The 16,719-nt window shown below is 36.3% G+C and overlaps 1 protein-coding gene across 1 annotated transcript in view; it reads left to right on the forward strand.

The window, feature by feature from the left end:
* LOC122736477 (serine/threonine-protein kinase Sgk3) overlaps positions 1 to 16,719 on the forward strand; it is an 83,413-nt gene that overhangs the window by 58,848 nt on the left and 7,846 nt on the right. Inside the window, 7 exon segments of the mRNA XM_043978727.1 lie at positions 2,416 to 2,500; positions 2,594 to 2,725; positions 3,050 to 3,162; positions 3,252 to 3,288; positions 3,392 to 3,478; positions 7,682 to 7,777; positions 9,476 to 9,631. Coding sequence (XP_043834662.1) covers positions 2,416 to 2,500; positions 2,594 to 2,725; positions 3,050 to 3,162; positions 3,252 to 3,288; positions 3,392 to 3,478; positions 7,682 to 7,777; positions 9,476 to 9,631 — 706 coding nt within the window.

The following is a 16,719-nucleotide window of genomic DNA, read 5'->3' on the forward strand; positions in this document are numbered from 1 at the left end:
AAATCATCCAAGAGCATGTTTAACTCTGTGGGGTGGGGGTGGGGTGTCAGATATCTTCATTTAACTGGAGAAGAGGTTCAGGTATAAAGTGGAAACCCATTTTGAGCAACTGATAAGAACTGATAAGTCTTCTAGTAAAAGACACCAGGACTGGGTGGATGAAAACAAGGAAGAGATGAAGTGATAGAAGATTAATGAAAAGGAGTTTAGTTATGATGTTGAGAGCAAAGGAGAGTGTTTAATACATTTTTATACATTCATCGGAGGGAAAAAAAATTCTCACATAATTACCTCTCACATCTACCCTCAGAGGCCTTTTTTTTTCCTCCAGAATAATCTGTTTCTTCATCTGAAATTTGAAGTTTCAATTAGATTAATTCCGAGAACATTCTGTGGAGAGTGTGTGTGTGTGTGTGTGTGTGTGTGTGTGTGTGTGTGTGTGTGTGAGAGAGAGAGAGACAGAGACAGAGACAGAGACAGAGAGAGAACGAGAGTAGGGAGGGTGTGTGTTTCTAGACCAAACCACCAGCTGGGGCTTTTCTATCCAGGACCTGATTAATTCTAACCATGGAGGAAATGAGTATGGTGTAGTTTCTCACCTGGAATAAACAGATCACATTTCAGTAGCATTTTAATATTTACAAATCATATTGCTCATTGTGAAGTTGCACAAGTAGACTGGAAATTTGAAAATGTATTTTCTAGTTCTGGTTCTGCTTCAGACTGTTTTTGTAAAGTATAGTGGGCTTCCTTTATAGTTAGGGAAGACCTTAGAAATGTATCTAGTCCAGACCATATGCAGCCTCAATATTCTTATAATTGGGAAATATCTGGTATTTTTAAAAATACTGCAGAACAATAGTGTTAATATGTGGTTTTCTAAGTCAATATGCATCCTGCCAGGGATCTTTATGTTAGGTTTAGTGACCCCTGATCTAGTCCAAACATTCTCACTTTACAGAAGAGGAAACAAAAGCCAGAAAGATTGGAAGTGATTTATCCAAGCAAAGTCATGTAGGTAGACAGAGACAGAATTGAAGCTAGGCCTACATTCTCTCATGCTCCAAGCCCAGCACTCTCCCACTAGCCAGTGCCACCTCTCCTAGTTTACACCAGTTTCTGCCCTCACGCTCAACCACCTCTACCTCCCCTTTCCTTTCCCTTTGTTGTATTTGTCCCTCTCAAACCTTCACTAAGCTAAGGGTGTGCAGTATGCTTAGGCACTGCCATGCCACCACCAGCAGCCGAGAGCTGCTTGTGGAATAATGTTGCTTAAACCTTAACCCTAAGCTTGAAAGAAAACCCTCATTTTAAAAAATGTGTTTATTTCTATTACATGTTTATCTCTTCCTTCCCTCCCCTTCCCTCTTCCCCTCTCTGTCTCTCCCTCTAATACAAATCTAATATAGTTCCAAATGGTGCCTTTTAGGAATTTGTTAAAAGAAAGAAAAATTTTAAGTATTCCAAGTTCTGTTTAATGTCATTTATCTTAAGTGAAGAAATTGGTTAAACACTAAATAAAAATTACTGGAGAAGAGGATCAAAAATCTCGCTCCTCTAAAGATCTGCCCAGTCTAGTTTAAAGGGAAAAAAGAAAGGAAAATCAGGCAAGCAAAATCAGAAAGTTTTACTTTTCAGACACAGAGTAAGACAGTAATTCTCAGTCACTTTGTAGCTGCTGTTTTTTCAGTTCATATTTTCACTTATTGGTGAATGATGAATTAATGAACAAAGCATATGTTAAGTACTTGTTCTGTGCGAATGTATTGTACTAAGCAGAGTGGAATTAGAGATAGAAAAGTTGGTATAGGCTTTGCTCTCAGGGAGCTCACATTCTAATGGGGAAACAAATACCTTAAAGATTTTAGTTGTGTGTCAAATGGACCTTAAGGTACAATGGGCAAAGAAGATGCTAATCCCTCATCTTTTAACGGTATTTTCCACGGACCAAAATAAATTATTAAGCAAAATGTTTTTTTAAAAATTATAATTATAGGGGCAACTAGATGGCGCAGGGTGGGATAGGACAATGGCCCTGGATTTCAGGAGTACCTGAGTTCATAATCTGGCCTCAGACACTTGACACTTACTAGCTGTGTGAACCCTGGGCAAGTCACTTAATGCACCATTTGCCCCGCAAAAAAAAAACAAAAACAACAACAAACAGACACAACAAAATTATAATTATAGGGGCAGCCTAGGTGGCACAGTGGGATAAAGCAACCCGCCCTGGGATTCAGGAGTACCTGAGTTCAAATCTGGCCTCAGACACTTGACACTATAGTTAGCTGTGGTGACCCTGGGGCAAGTCACTTAACCCTCATTGCCCCACCACAAAAAAAAACAAACAAACAAACAAACACAAAAAAAAAACCCCAAACATTATAATTATTCCTTTATCTTGAAATGCAACAGGGTTCTTCTTGCAAAAAGGAAACTAGATGGAAAATATTATGCTGTCAAAGTGTTGCAGAAAAAAATTGTTCTGAAGAGGAAAGAGGTAAATTAAAAGAATCTTATATTGCCATTCTCAACTAACCAAAATGTTGTTCTTAGTGTATGTTACAAGTTGATTCGTTCGATTTTTTTCCAGCAAAAACATATTATGGCTGAACGTAATGTGCTCTTGAAAAATGTGAAGCATCCATTTTTGGTTGGATTACATTATTCATTCCAGACAACTGAAAAGCTTTATTTTGTTCTGGATTTTGTTAATGGAGGGGAGGTAAGTTTTGCATATCATCTTATTATATTGGTAACATTTCTAAATACTATGCTATAAATGAAAAGTCTATTTTCTAGATCTTGTTTACATTCTTGTTTCTGTATTATCTTTATCAATTGTTGTTGAGTTAAGAAAAAAAAGCAAAGCAACATCTCATGTCTGAAAAGAGAGGGAGGAACATTTTCTGATGTCTTCTTTCTGGTGGCAAGCTTGGCCACGATAACTTTATTGTAAAATAATGCAATTAAATTCAGCTCTTGGAATTATAAAATGTACTTGTATTACTTTCCACTTTGATCTTAGCATGGATTTTTTTATTGACAGCTTTTCTTTCACCTACAAAGAGAACGGTCCTTTCCAGAACACAGAGCCAGATTTTATGCTGCAGAAATCGCCAGTGCTTTGGGCTACTTGCATTCCATAAAAATCGTATATAGGTAAATTTCATAAATGTTCCTAGTAATTAATATTCCTTGACTTCTAATATCTTAATTAATGTAGAGTTCTAATTTTTCTTTTGCAACAGGGACTTGAAACCAGAAAACATTCTTTTAGACTCAATAGTAAGTACCTTTTTTCTTTTTCTCATAAATTCTCAAAATTCTGTTAAAATGTTTTTGAGTTTTATGTATGTCCATCATTATACTAATATCCTGTACTTGACAGGGACATGTCGTTTTAACAGATTTTGGGTTATGTAAAGAAGGGATTGCTATATCTGACACAACTACAACATTTTGTGGGACACCAGAGGTAAGAAAGATGTTTTACTTGGCATTTTAAACTACTCTATATAAAATTCCAATGATATGAAATCATAAATTGCATATGAAAAACCCAAAGTCAAGGAAATGAAATATAGTAAAAGCTGTTTATCTGACCAGAAGTCATTTTTCTTTTATATTTTAATTGATTCCTTTGTAATTTATCAAACTATATTTTCTCTTATATCCCTTCTCCCTCCCAGTTAACTATTCTTGTAACAAAGAATAAAATAGAAGGGGTGAAAACTTAATAAAACTGACCATCACATCAAAAAGAATATAGTGGGGGGGGGCAGCTAGGTGGTGGAATGAATAGAGCACTGGCCCTGGAGTCAGGAGGACCTGAGTTCAAATTTGACCTCAGACACTTTACACTTACTAGCTGTGTGACCCCAGGCAAGTCGCTTAACCCTCATTGCCCCACACCAAAAAAAATTAAAGGCAAAAAATCTATTTTAAAAAAAAAGAATATAGTGGTTCCATATTTATAGTCCCACTTTAATTGTTTTTGTTAGTGTTACTTCAATTTACATTTTTGTAGTCATTGTATTAGTGTGGCTTTCCTACCTGCTTACTTACGTCCCTTTGCCTCAACAAGTCATTGCTGTTACCCAGCACTTTTTGTGTATATGGTGGTATGGTAGTTTCATCATAATGATGATCCTGGAAAGAAGGAGGGATGATAAATGATAAAGCATTTATGAAGCTCAGGTATATGCTAGGGCTGTTGTTAGACTCCAAGGATCAACATTTATTAAAAACCTTAAGTACAGAGGATACAAATACAAACAAGCCCTCCAGGAGCCTGTGTTCTAATGAAAACAACACCTTGGAAATGGGAGGGAAAGAGAACATTCAAGGAGCTATGGTTTGGAAATGGTAGCTGGAAATTGATGCCTGGTTTCAGGCAAGGAAAGGTTTACTTTATTTACTTCTCAGAGCCCAGAGTGGTTCCAGGGGCAGAGTCCAATGTGGGAAGGGGATAAAGAGGATGAGGATGATGAAGAGTACCAAATTGCAGGTTCCATGGTTTGGAAATGGTGGCCAGGAAGTGATGTGATCCTGAGGTGTTTTTGGGATATAAAAAATGTTTGATTGTGCTCAGTATGATTTTAGTGTTAAAGTATATTTTACATTTTTGTAAGTAGGTTTGATTATATTCTTTTTTCTTTGAAAATTGACTCACTTTTTCATTAACTAGAACATGTAATTAACTAGATTAGTCGTCAGAGGACTACTTAACAATTGATTTACTGTTTAAAGGGAGGGATGTTTTGTATACAGTCTTTATAGTTTTCCTCCTTTGAGACCAAAATAAAATGCAATTAAAATACACTGTCTAGGATTTAATTCAACACTTATCTAGAGCCTGTTTTGTGCTCTACTGTTCTACTGTTCTAGGGGTATAAAGTCCTTGACCTCATGGAGTTTACAGGCTGATACAGGGGATAATTAACTATACATAATTTACTATAAATTCCCAAGACATGATTTGATAAACATAAAAAAGAGATCCATAAAAAGCAGTGTGAAAATTTTGATGGAATGGATTGATTGTTTTCATTAGGGGTAAAAAGTGGGTAGATCAGGGATTCAGTTCAGCAAGCATTTATTAAGCTCCTACTATGTGACAAACACTATGCTAGGTGCTGAGCTTATATTCTGTTGGAGTGGGAGTTGGGGGAGGGATGGAGGAAGGGAATGTGAGTGAATATAGTGCCTGTCTAGCACTATGCTAAGCATTTTACAAATATCCAATTTTCTGATCCTCAAAACAACCCTGAGAGACAGGTGCTGTTATCCACATTTTACAGTTGAGGAAACAGGTAAACAGAGCTTAAGTGACGTGTCCAGGGTCACATACCTTGTAAGTATCTGAGGCTGGAGTTGAACTCAAGTCTTCCAGCCTCCATGCCTAGTGATCTATCCACTGTTCCACCTAGCTGCCTAATTGGGGGAAATAACATAATTACAGAAAAATAATTGCAAAATATATAGAAAGTAAATACAGAGTAATGAAGAAAGGACAATAGCAGCTCAGAGATCTAGGACTCTAGGTGGTGCCAAGTGAGTTTGTAGAAAGTTAAGTTATTCTGCAAGGCTGAAATGAGTAGGAAATACATTCCAGATGTTTTTCAAAGGCACAGAAATGGGAAATAGGGATGCTATGCATGGATCTTTCCTTAATATTTATCGTGTACACAGCACAGGCAATTAGCCTGGAAGATAGGATATATTTATTCATTCATTCAGTAAACATTTATTAAGTACCTACTATGTGTCTGGCACTGTGCTAAGTAAGCTCTAGGACTACAAAAAAGAGGCAAAAGACAGTCCCTGCCCTCAAGGAGCTTACAGTTTAATGGGGGAGACAACATGCAAATACAGTCAGTCCTCAACTTTCTCAGGAGTTTTGGGGTGGGGCAAACATTCCTAGAAAACACAAAAATAAAAAAACCCAAAACTCAAATGTTAATATATTGAACCTAAGGGAAACGGGGTTAGGTTCCCAGAACCGCTAAAAACTAATCTTTTGCTAGAGATTGTTGAAAATACACTTTTCTGCATATAATTCTTTATAATAAAACATTGAAGGGGCAGCTAGGTGGCGCAGTGGATAAAGCACCGGCCCTGGATTCAGGAGTACCTGAGTTCAAATCTGGCCTTAGACACTTGACACTTAGTAGCTGTGTGGCCCTGGGCAAGTCACTTAACCCTCATTGCCCTGCAAAAACGGGGGGGGGGGGGGAGGTATAACAAAACAATGGTTCTGATAATATGCACTTTTCCTAACACAGTAACTATGATCTAACCCATAAGATGCAGTACACAAAATAAAATTAATGACAGTAATACGGTTTTTTCTGCCAGTAATTCCCTAAAAATCTGTGATTTTGTGCTCACATCTCAATTTCTTAAAAAAGTTGATTTCATATAATATTCACTTTTTATAACACATGACCTCTATGGTTCTACAAATACTGTACAGCAAGCACAGTTCTTAAAACTAAAACATTTTTTAACCTGAATCCTACCTTCCAGCTGTGTGAGATGTGGTGTGAGGACCTTGTACTGTATACTATACTGCTGTAAACCTCTCCACCTTGTCCACCCTCTGCAAACCAAGGAAGAGATTGCTGGGATTTTAGTCATCCCCACAGAGCCCAAAAGGACTTGCACTGTGCTTTGGTGGCATAATTGTGACACAAAACTTGAGTTTTAAAGACAAACAGTGAAAATATGCACTGTATGCATGGGGAGCTCTTTACTACTGTAGAGTGAAGACAGTTGAAGTGCCAAGTGGGTTAATGGCCACTGCACAAATTCATATAGATAGTGCTTCTAATTTTTTTCCATGCTGTGCATAGCTGTGAATATAGAAGGTTGCCATTGTGAAAGTGAATATGAGGTTACTAATAAAATCACACAAATATTTGAAGTTGTGAAAGTTAAACAAGTGGATGTTAAAGATTGACTATATGCGCACACACACACACCAATTAAAAAACCATTTACACCCTGTAACAAATAAACTTAGATAAGCAAATTTATATGATGGTATACTGTCTTCTTGTGGATCTGTTATCTGATAATTGATTATGATCCTATTACATTCACTGAAACTATCAAATGGCCTTAAACTTCATGTGAAATTCATTAGGTGATGACCCTAAAGATGTCTTGTAAGACTTTCCCAACTGGTATTTTGAAGATCTGATAGAGGACAGCTTTCCTTGCTGAAGCCCAAGGACATTTCCATGGGGAAGAAGGGTACCAGATCCAACCTTCTTCCCCATTCTCATACTTCTCCTCCAAAGATTTGTGGTGTCAAATCTTCTCAACTCAACCTCCACACCAGATTCATACTCACTGCTAAATATCAGCAGCTTTTAAACAATTACTACCATCAGCCATCTGCCAGTTCATACACAGTCTGATAATTGCTGGGCTTCCAGAAATTGAAAAGTAGTTCATATTCTAGGAAAAGTTTGTGTCCTCTTCTGTAATAGTATAAATATTCAAAAATTGAAAGTAATAGATTGGTTATGATGGAGTAGAAAAGCGTTTGTGGTTTTTAAATGATAGAATAATTGAGCTATAATATTCTTAAATTTGTAAAGCATTTTAGTAACTTTGCATTAATGACCCTTGCTTGAGTAATTCATCTTTAATGTTGAATCTTCTGTTGTAGTACCTTGCACCAGAAGTGATCAGAAAACAGCCCTATGATAATACTGTAGATTGGTGGTGCCTTGGTGCTGTTCTGTATGAAATGCTGTATGGGTTGGTATGTATTCTTTATTCTCATGTGTAAATTTTAAATAATTATGCTTGATTTTTGTTGTTGTTGTAAACTGCCAGTGTTTTTGACAAGTATTGGGCGGGGAGGATTGACAAACAGAGAGAGGCAGCCAGACTGAATGACAAATTAAAGACAAACAGGAAAACAAAAAAGTTTAGTTCTCTTGGTCATCTAATCCAATTCTATTCTTTTGTTATGTCTTTTTAGTTGTTCCCATTACTTTTAAAAAATGGAAATGGATATTGAAATACAGCATACTCATTTCATTAACTTATATTTGGAAGAATCATCCCCTTTACCTATATCACCCCTTATCAAATTCCTCTATTAGAGAATACTTTCTAATTTCATATGCAAATTCTAATTTTTTCATTTTAGAACACAATTCCATAGTTTCCCAACCTCCCTGGAACCTGAGGATTTGTCAGATTTAAGATCCTGAATATAGAAACATAAGTAATCTAAGTACTCATTATCAAATGTGCTTGGGACATAGTACCAGCAGAATAACAGAAAGACTGTAATCTTGTGTACTCAGCCTATATAGTGCTACTTATTACTAGGAATATGGAAGTCTTTTTCAAAGGAAGGAATTGCTAACAATTCTCAAATGTCATGTGTAAAGAAGGAAGTTGGGGAATATTAGGAGAGGTGAGATAAGACAAGAACTTAGATTCTAAGAGATTTCCAAGAACAAAGGAGGATTCTCTTTAGACATTCTTATAGATTTAACATCTTTTTTTTTTTTTTACTTCTGGCCTTGAATATAGATTCTGACATTGAAGATTCAATAGAATTTTACCTGTGTTGTTAAAAGAGGTTAATAGGTGTTACATTTTTATCTTTTCTAGACTTTCCCAGGATTTTCTCCCTTAAAAAAAAGGCCGGGGGCAGCTAGGTGACACAGTGGATAGAGCACTGGCCCTGGATTCAGGAGTACCTGAGTTCAAATCCAGCCTCAGATACTTGACACTTACTAGCTGTGTGACCTTGGGCAAGTCACTTAACCCTCACTGCCCAACGGGGGGAAAAAGCGGGGCGGGGTGGGGTATGGGGGTGTTAGCTTGTCTGCAGAAAGGATACCTGGAAGTTGGTTGTGAAGGAGTTTTTCCCTAACTCCTCTTGCCCAGACCATGTTCTATAGGCATTTTGCAATAGTGATCTAAAAGGGGACACAAAAAAGATTTCAATAAGAATCTTTTGGCATAACTGTTTCTGATGCTGAAGGTTCAGAAGGATAATGTCATGCAGCTATTAGGTCTTGAAAAATCACCATACAATCCTTTTGAATGAATGCTATCAGAAAGACTTTTGTATTTAAAGAGTAATGAAGCTGAAATTTGGTGTGATCTGTGTTTTTGTTTACTATTATTATTCTAGAATTTAACACCAGTCAGTCAGACAAGAATAAATAAATGATTAGCTGTGTCATCAAGATTCTTCACTTCAGTTTTGTGGTTGAATTTTCTGATGCCCAGAAAACCTAGTTTAGTGAATGACCAAGCCACTACCCAAATTTCTGATAGTTCCAACTCTGGAGGGATGTGTGAGAACTCAGGTAGTGGTTATAGGCTTAATTAAAAATAAGATAGTTGGGACCCAGCTATTTTTATCTCTAGGATTTTAGCCCATTTTTGGTAGCCTCAGCTACTACTTAATGTTTTTCCTTTTGCCTCTGTGTAGCCTCCATTTTATTGCCGAGATGTTGCTGAGATGTATGAAAACATACTCCATAAACCCCTAAATTTGAGGCCAGGAGTGAGCCTCACAGCCTGGTCCATTCTGGAAGAACTTCTTGAAAAAGACAGGCAAAATCGACTTGGTGCCAAAGAAGACTTTGTATGTAATTTTTTCAGTAATAACTTTGTTTATCATAAGAATATTATTAAAAACTTAGATGTATATTTATTAATGGCTAGTGAAAATGTCTAATAACTTTTATATTTTATTATTTGTGATACCGAGAGGATGCATTTTAAAATAATTTTTGAAAGTGCAAAAATTGAAGTCTTTAAATCACCTATTAAAGAATTATAGCCCAAAAAAGGAAGAAGTTTTTTACAAGTCATATATCCTCTCCCAACTTTTTTACAATTAAATTTGTTTTTTGGTTTGTTTTTCCAAACAAAAATCCACTTTGTTTCCCTCTCACCTCTTTGCTTCCCTCACCACCCCCAACTGTTTAGAAAGAAAAAACCCACATTACAAAATTGTATAGGTAAGGAAAACAAATTTCCTCTTTGGTCGTGTCCACACAAAAAAAGTCTCTTTATCAGGAAGTGTCTACAGTGTTTTATATGATGACATCATTCAGATGAGATAGAAGAACTTTGGGAGTTAGGAGAGTTGTTGTTCAGTTGTTTCAGTTGTATGTAACCCTCTTTGGGATTATCTTGGGCAAAACTATTGGAGTGGTTTGCCTTTCCTTCTCTGGTTTATTTTACAGATGAGGAAACTGAGACAAATGGAGTTAAATGACTTGCCCATAGTCACACAGTTAGTGTCTGAGGCCTCATTTGAATTCAGGTCTTCCTGACTCTAGACCTGGTACTCAGTCCACTATGCCACCTAACTCCCCTATATAGGAGAGACCTGAGCACAAATCCGTTGTTGTTGTTGTTTTTGTTTTTGTTTTGTGTCTGACTCTTTGTGACCTAGTGGACTATATCACACCAAGCCCTTCTATCTTCTGCTATTCCTGAAGTTTGTCCAAGCTCATGTTTGTTGCTTCCATGACACTATCCAGCTCATCCTCTGCTGTCCCCTTTTCCTTTTTCCTTCAATCTTTAACAATGTCAGAGTCTTTTCCAGTAACTCCTGTCTTCTCATTATGTGGCCAAAGTATTTAAGCTTCAATGTCAGTATTTTTTCTTCCAGTTAGTAGCCTGAATTAATTTCTTTAAGTATTGACTGATTTGATCTCCTTGCTGTCCAAGGGACTCTCAAAAGTCTTCTCCAGCACCATAATTCAAAAGCATTGATTCTGGAGGCTTTAGCTTTCCTTATAGTCCAACTCTTAGAGACATACATTACCAATGGAAATACCATAATTTTGACTATACGTATCTTTTTCTTTTCTTTTTTTTCTTTTTTTGGTGAGGCAATTGGGATTAAGTGACTTGCCCAGGGTCGCATAGCTAGTAAGTGTCAAGTGTCTGAGGCCGGATTTGAACTCAGGTCCTCCTGAATCCAGGGCTGGTGCTCTATCCATTGCACCAGCTAGCTGCCCCCTATATGTATCTTTGTCAGCAAGGTGATGTCTCTGCTTTTTAGTATACTGTCCAGACTTAGCATAGCTTTCCTTCCCAGGAGCAAGTGTCTTTTGATTTCATGGCTGCAATCACCATTTACAGTGATCTTTGAGCCCGAGTATATAAAATCTGACACTGCTTCCATTTCTTTCCCCTCTGTTTGCCGGGAAGTGATAGAAACAGTTCCCATGAGCTTGATTTTTTTAATGTTAAGCTTCAGAACAGCTTTTATACTCTTCTCTTTTACTCTTATCAAGAGACTTCCTATTCTTAATTCTTTACTTTTTGCCATCAGAGTGGTATCATCTGCATATCTGAGATTGGTCATATTTCTCTCAGCAAACTCAATTCTGGATTTTGATTTGTCCAGTCTGGCATTTCACATGATGTACTTTGCATATAAGTTAAAGTGACAATATGCAGCCTTGTACTCTTTTTCTAGTCTTAAACCAATCAGTTATTCCATGGTCTATTCTAATTGTTGTTCCTTAACCCGAATGCAGGTTCCTCAGGAGACAGGTAAGATGATATGGTACTCCCATCTCTTTAAGAACTTACTTGCCATATTTTGTTGTGATCTACACAAAGGCCTTAGTGTAGTGGTTGAAACAGAAGTAGATGTTTTTCTGGAATTCCCTTGCTTTCTCCATAATCCAGGGAATGTTGAAATTTGGTCTCTAGTTCCTTTGCCTTTTCAAAAACAAAGGGGCAGCTAGGTGGCACAGTGGATAGAGAACCCGCCCTGGATTCAGGAGGACCTGAGTTCAAATCCAGCCTCAGACACTTAACAATTACTAGCTGTGTGACCCTAGGCAAGTCACTTAACCCCAATTGCCTCACCAAAAAGAAAAGAAAAGAAAAAAAAAAAACAAGCCTGGGGAGCAGCTAGGTGGCACAGTGGATAGAGCACCAGCCCTGCATTCAGGAGGACCTGAGTTCAAATCTGCCTCAGACACTTAACACTTACTAGCTGTGTGACCCTGGGCAAGTCACTTAACCCCAATTGCCTCACCAAAAAACAAAACCAAAAAACCAAGCCTGCACTTTTGGTAATTTTCAATTCACATATTGCTTGAAGCCTAGCTTCCAGAAACTTAAGTATAACCTTGCTGACATGTGAAAGAAGTATAATTGTTCAGAAGTTTGAACATCGTTGACATTATCCTTCTTTAGGATTGGGACATAAACTGACCTTTTCCAATCCAATGACTATTGTTGAGTTTTCCAAATTTGCTAGAATACTGAGTACAGCCCTTTGATGGCATCATCTTTTAAGATTTTAAGTAGTTCAACTGGAAGTCTGTCACCTTATTGTTAGCAGTGCTTCCTAAAGTCCACTTGACTTCATTCTCCAGGATGTATGGCCCTAGATCAATAGCCATGTTACATCATGGTTATTGGTCATGTTAAGATCTTTTTTACATAGTTGTGTTTATTCTTGCCTCCTCTTCTTAATCTCTTCTATTTAGATCCTTACCATTTTATCTTTTATCATGCCCATTTTAGGATGAAACATTCCCTTGGTATCTCTAATTTTCTTGAAGAGATCTTTCCCATTCTATTGTTTTCTTCTATTTCTTTGCATTCCTCATTCAAGAAAACCTTATTTCTCCTTGCTATTCTTTGGAATTCTGCATTCAGTTGGGCATCTTTCCCTTTCTCCTTTACATTTTGTTTCCTTCTTTCCTCAGCTGTTTGTAAAACCTCAACAGATAGCCATTTTGCTTTCTTGCTCTTCTTTGTCTTTGCTATGTTTTCTGTTGCTCTCCTGTACAAAATTGCAAACCTCTGTTCCTTGTTCTTCAGGTACTCTTATCAGATCCCATCCCTTAAATCTATTCATTACTTCTACTTCATATTCATAAGGAATGTTACTTAGGTCATACCTACATGATAGTCCTGATGATTTTCCTTGCTTTCTTCAATTTGTCTAATTTTGCAATAAGAAGCTCATGATCTGAGTCAGCTCCAGGTCTTGTTTTAACTAACAATATAGAACTCCACCTTTGGTTACAAAGTATGTAATCAGTCTGATTTCTTTATTGACCATCTGGTGATGGCCATGTGTAAAGTTTCTTTATGGGTTGTTGAAAAAGAGTGTTTGCTATGACCAGTGAGTTAATCTTGACAAAACTCTATTAGTCTCTGCCCTATTTCATTTTGTACTCCAAGACCAAACTTGCATGTTATTCCAATTATCTTTCAATTTCTTTGTTTAGCAATCCTGTCCCCTATGATGCATATGATATCTTTTTGGGGGTGTTATTTCCAAAATAGAAGGTGTTGTAGTTCTTCATAGAACTGAGCGACTTTGGCCTCTTCAGCAAATGGTTGGAGTGTAGACTTATATTACTGTGATGTTGAACAGTTTGCCTTGGATTTAAATAGATATCATTCTGTCGTTTTTGAGATTATATACAGTACTTCTTTTCTCAACCTTTTATTGATAATGAGGGCTATTCCCCTTTCTTCTAAAGGATTCTTACCCACAGTAGTATATACAGTGATGATCACCTTAATGAAATTTATTCCATTCCCATCCATTTAAGTTCACTAACACTCAAGATATTATTTAAACTTTCCATCTCCTGTTTGACCACATCCAGTTTACCTTGGTTCGTAAATCTTACATTCCAGGTTCCTCTGCAATGTTGATCTCTGTAGCATCAGACTTTCCTTTTGTCACCAGACATATCCACTACTGGGATTCTTTTTGGCTTTGGCCCAGCTGCTTCATTCTTTCTGGAACTACTTGTAGTTGTCCTCCACTCTTCCCCAGTAACATGTTGGACACCTTCTGACCTAAGGGGCTTATCTTTCAATGTCATAGCTTTTATAATTTTAATACTTTCCATGGTGTTTTCTTGGCAAAGATACTAGAGTGGTTTGACATTTCTTTCTCCAGTGGACAAATCCTACTAATTTTGTGATCTTCGTCAAGCCAGTGAGCCTTAGTTTTCTCAAATGTAAAAGAGGAATGTTAATATATGCAGTGTAGTAACTCATAGGGTTATTGTGAGGATCAAATGAAAAAAATATATATATTGCATTTTACAAGAATTTGTGTAATTGTCAGTTATTACCATTATTATTTAATTAATTTGTTTCATTGAAAGAAACTATAATATGAAAAAGATACATATACATTGAGAAAAAGACCACTTAAATGTAATTTTTCTAAATATGTGACAGGACCAGTAGATACTTGAAACATTCATCAACTGTTAAATTACTAGCAACAGATTAAGGTTCTATCAGTAAACACATTACAAGTAATTACACTAACCACAAGATAATTGTAGTATTAAAGAATTTAAAGTCTGTTTGTTTCCCAGTGTTTTGATTTAGTCATGCATGACATCAAAGGATAGTGACTACTAAAAAATAAGTAATGGTTGTGTAGCTTCTTTAATGAAGAGGCACTTTTGAAAGTTGTTACCCCATACTTTCTTATAACCATTCCAGTTGGGGAAAATGCTTATAAAAGCAAGCTTCATTTGTTTTATTTCTGGGACAGAAACATTGTGTAAAATTTCTATCATTTTTCCAGGATAGGATGTTTTCTAATTTGGAGAGTTTGTTAGGAAGCATTTTATTAACATCTTTCCCATTCATTTTACCATTATATGTTTTTTTTACTTTTAGTTAAACCCAAGTAGAGGAAAGGGTCATTGAAATTTCACAAATAATTCACCACAGTTTTTGGAATATTAACTTAACATTCAACAACAAACGTCAATATTTAAGTATACAAGGAACAGAAAAGAGGATCATATAAGAAACCATAAAGCTCTCTTATGTAATTTGGGTTTTTTAAGTATGCAATTTTCATAATAGCAATAAAATTGCCCCTTTTCACCTGCTGAACTTTTTTCTATTTTCTTCTTTCTCTTTTCTAAAAATATATCATTGATGCTCATCACTACCCACAAATTCACCCTCCCTCTCATTTCTATTTCAGTATTTTATATTTTCATTTAAATTATTCACCCAGTGTCTTATTAAATGCCTAGCACTGTACTTACAGGTCCTGTTTTAATACTTTGGACTTTGAATAAAATAAATTCTATTTTAAAAAACAATCAGGAATAAATGATTATGACATTGTTATATAACTATGTTGTTAAATTCACAAACTAATTAGTAATGTGCATGTGTGAGTTACTTGGTTAATAACTTGTAGGAAATCATGAACCAGTCTGAAATTAGGCCATGGGTACTTATTTTTTTTTAAATGCTTGGTTTGGTGCCTAGAGAAAAAGGTGGGGTACAGATCCTGGGGATACAACCTGTGGGCTATTTCATGCCATTTGGAAACTAGAAATATTAGACTTTCCAACTCCATTCCTTGTACATACTGCCCTGTAAACTGAGTGATTTTACTTAGGTACTGAAAAGTGATAGTTTTTTCTTTTTAAGATTTATTGATGCTGTTTGTTTTCATACCATAGTCACTTCTAGATACACCATCTATCCCCCACCCCTCATGACCCCTCCCTTGTAAGGAAGAACAGTGAAATAAAGAATAACTGATACAGTGACCTTGTCTGACAGTTTATCCAAAATTCTTCCTCCATAGGTCCCACCCCTTCTGTGGAGAGGGTGGAGGAAGATGTTTTTCATGATTTGTTCTCCACAAACAAGATTGGTTATAAATATACCTCCACGTTCAGCTTACTTCTAGTATTCTTTTCATTGACATTGTGATTGTCACTGTTTATATTTTTTTCTGATTCTTCTTATTTCAATATGCATCAATTGGTAGAAATCTTCCTGTGCTTTTTAAATATTCATCATTTCTTACTTATAAACATACATAATTTCTTACAGTGGTATTGCTTTATGTCAGATGGCTACAGTTTGTTAACTCTTCTTCCCCAGTTGATAGCCACCCACTTTGTTTCCAGGTCTTTACTACAATAAAAGTGAAGTTACAGGCATAGTGGACAGAGCACTAGGTCTGGGGTCAGGAAAACTGAGTTCAAAATGTTGCCTCAAGAAACTGACACCCAACATCTCAACTTCAGTTTCCTAATCTGTAAAATGAGGGTATTCATATTCTTTGATCTTCAAGGTCTCTTCCAGTTCTAAATATATGATCCTATGACTTAATGAACTAATGAAGCATTTAAGTAATATGTGCACAGCACAGTGCTAAATGCTGGGGATACAAATAAAGAAGCAAAACTGCCCCTCTTCTCCAGGAGCTCATGTTCTAATGGAGAAGAAAAATAAATATGGAAGCAGTGAAGCAGATGGGAAAGTCCCATGGTCCTTAGGGTAAATATTTTTTTCACCTTTCTGATAAATGTTGGTATATATTAGACCTTTTCTTTCCATCTTTGCACTTCTTGGAAGGTACATGCCCAGAAGTAGAATTACCGGATTGAATATTTAAACAGTTTAGGTCATTTCAGAACATTTGGACCAATTCATAGCTCTGCCAGTGACAATATATATTAATGTTCTTTTCTTCCCAAAGCTTTTCCAACACTTGCTGTTTACATTTTTATATTATCTTTGTCAATTTTCTTGATATGAAGTGAAATCCCAGGGTTTTTTTTAAGAAAATAATTTAGTATTTTTTTTCCAAATTACATGTAAAACAAATTTTAACATCAGTTTTAAAAACTTTGTGTTCCAAATTCTCTTCCTCCCTCCCTCCCCAATCCCCCT

Source organism: Dromiciops gliroides, chromosome 1 (assembly GCF_019393635.1).
Source record: "Dromiciops gliroides isolate mDroGli1 chromosome 1, mDroGli1.pri, whole genome shotgun sequence".
Classification (NCBI taxonomy): domain Eukaryota; kingdom Metazoa; phylum Chordata; class Mammalia; order Microbiotheria; family Microbiotheriidae; genus Dromiciops; species Dromiciops gliroides.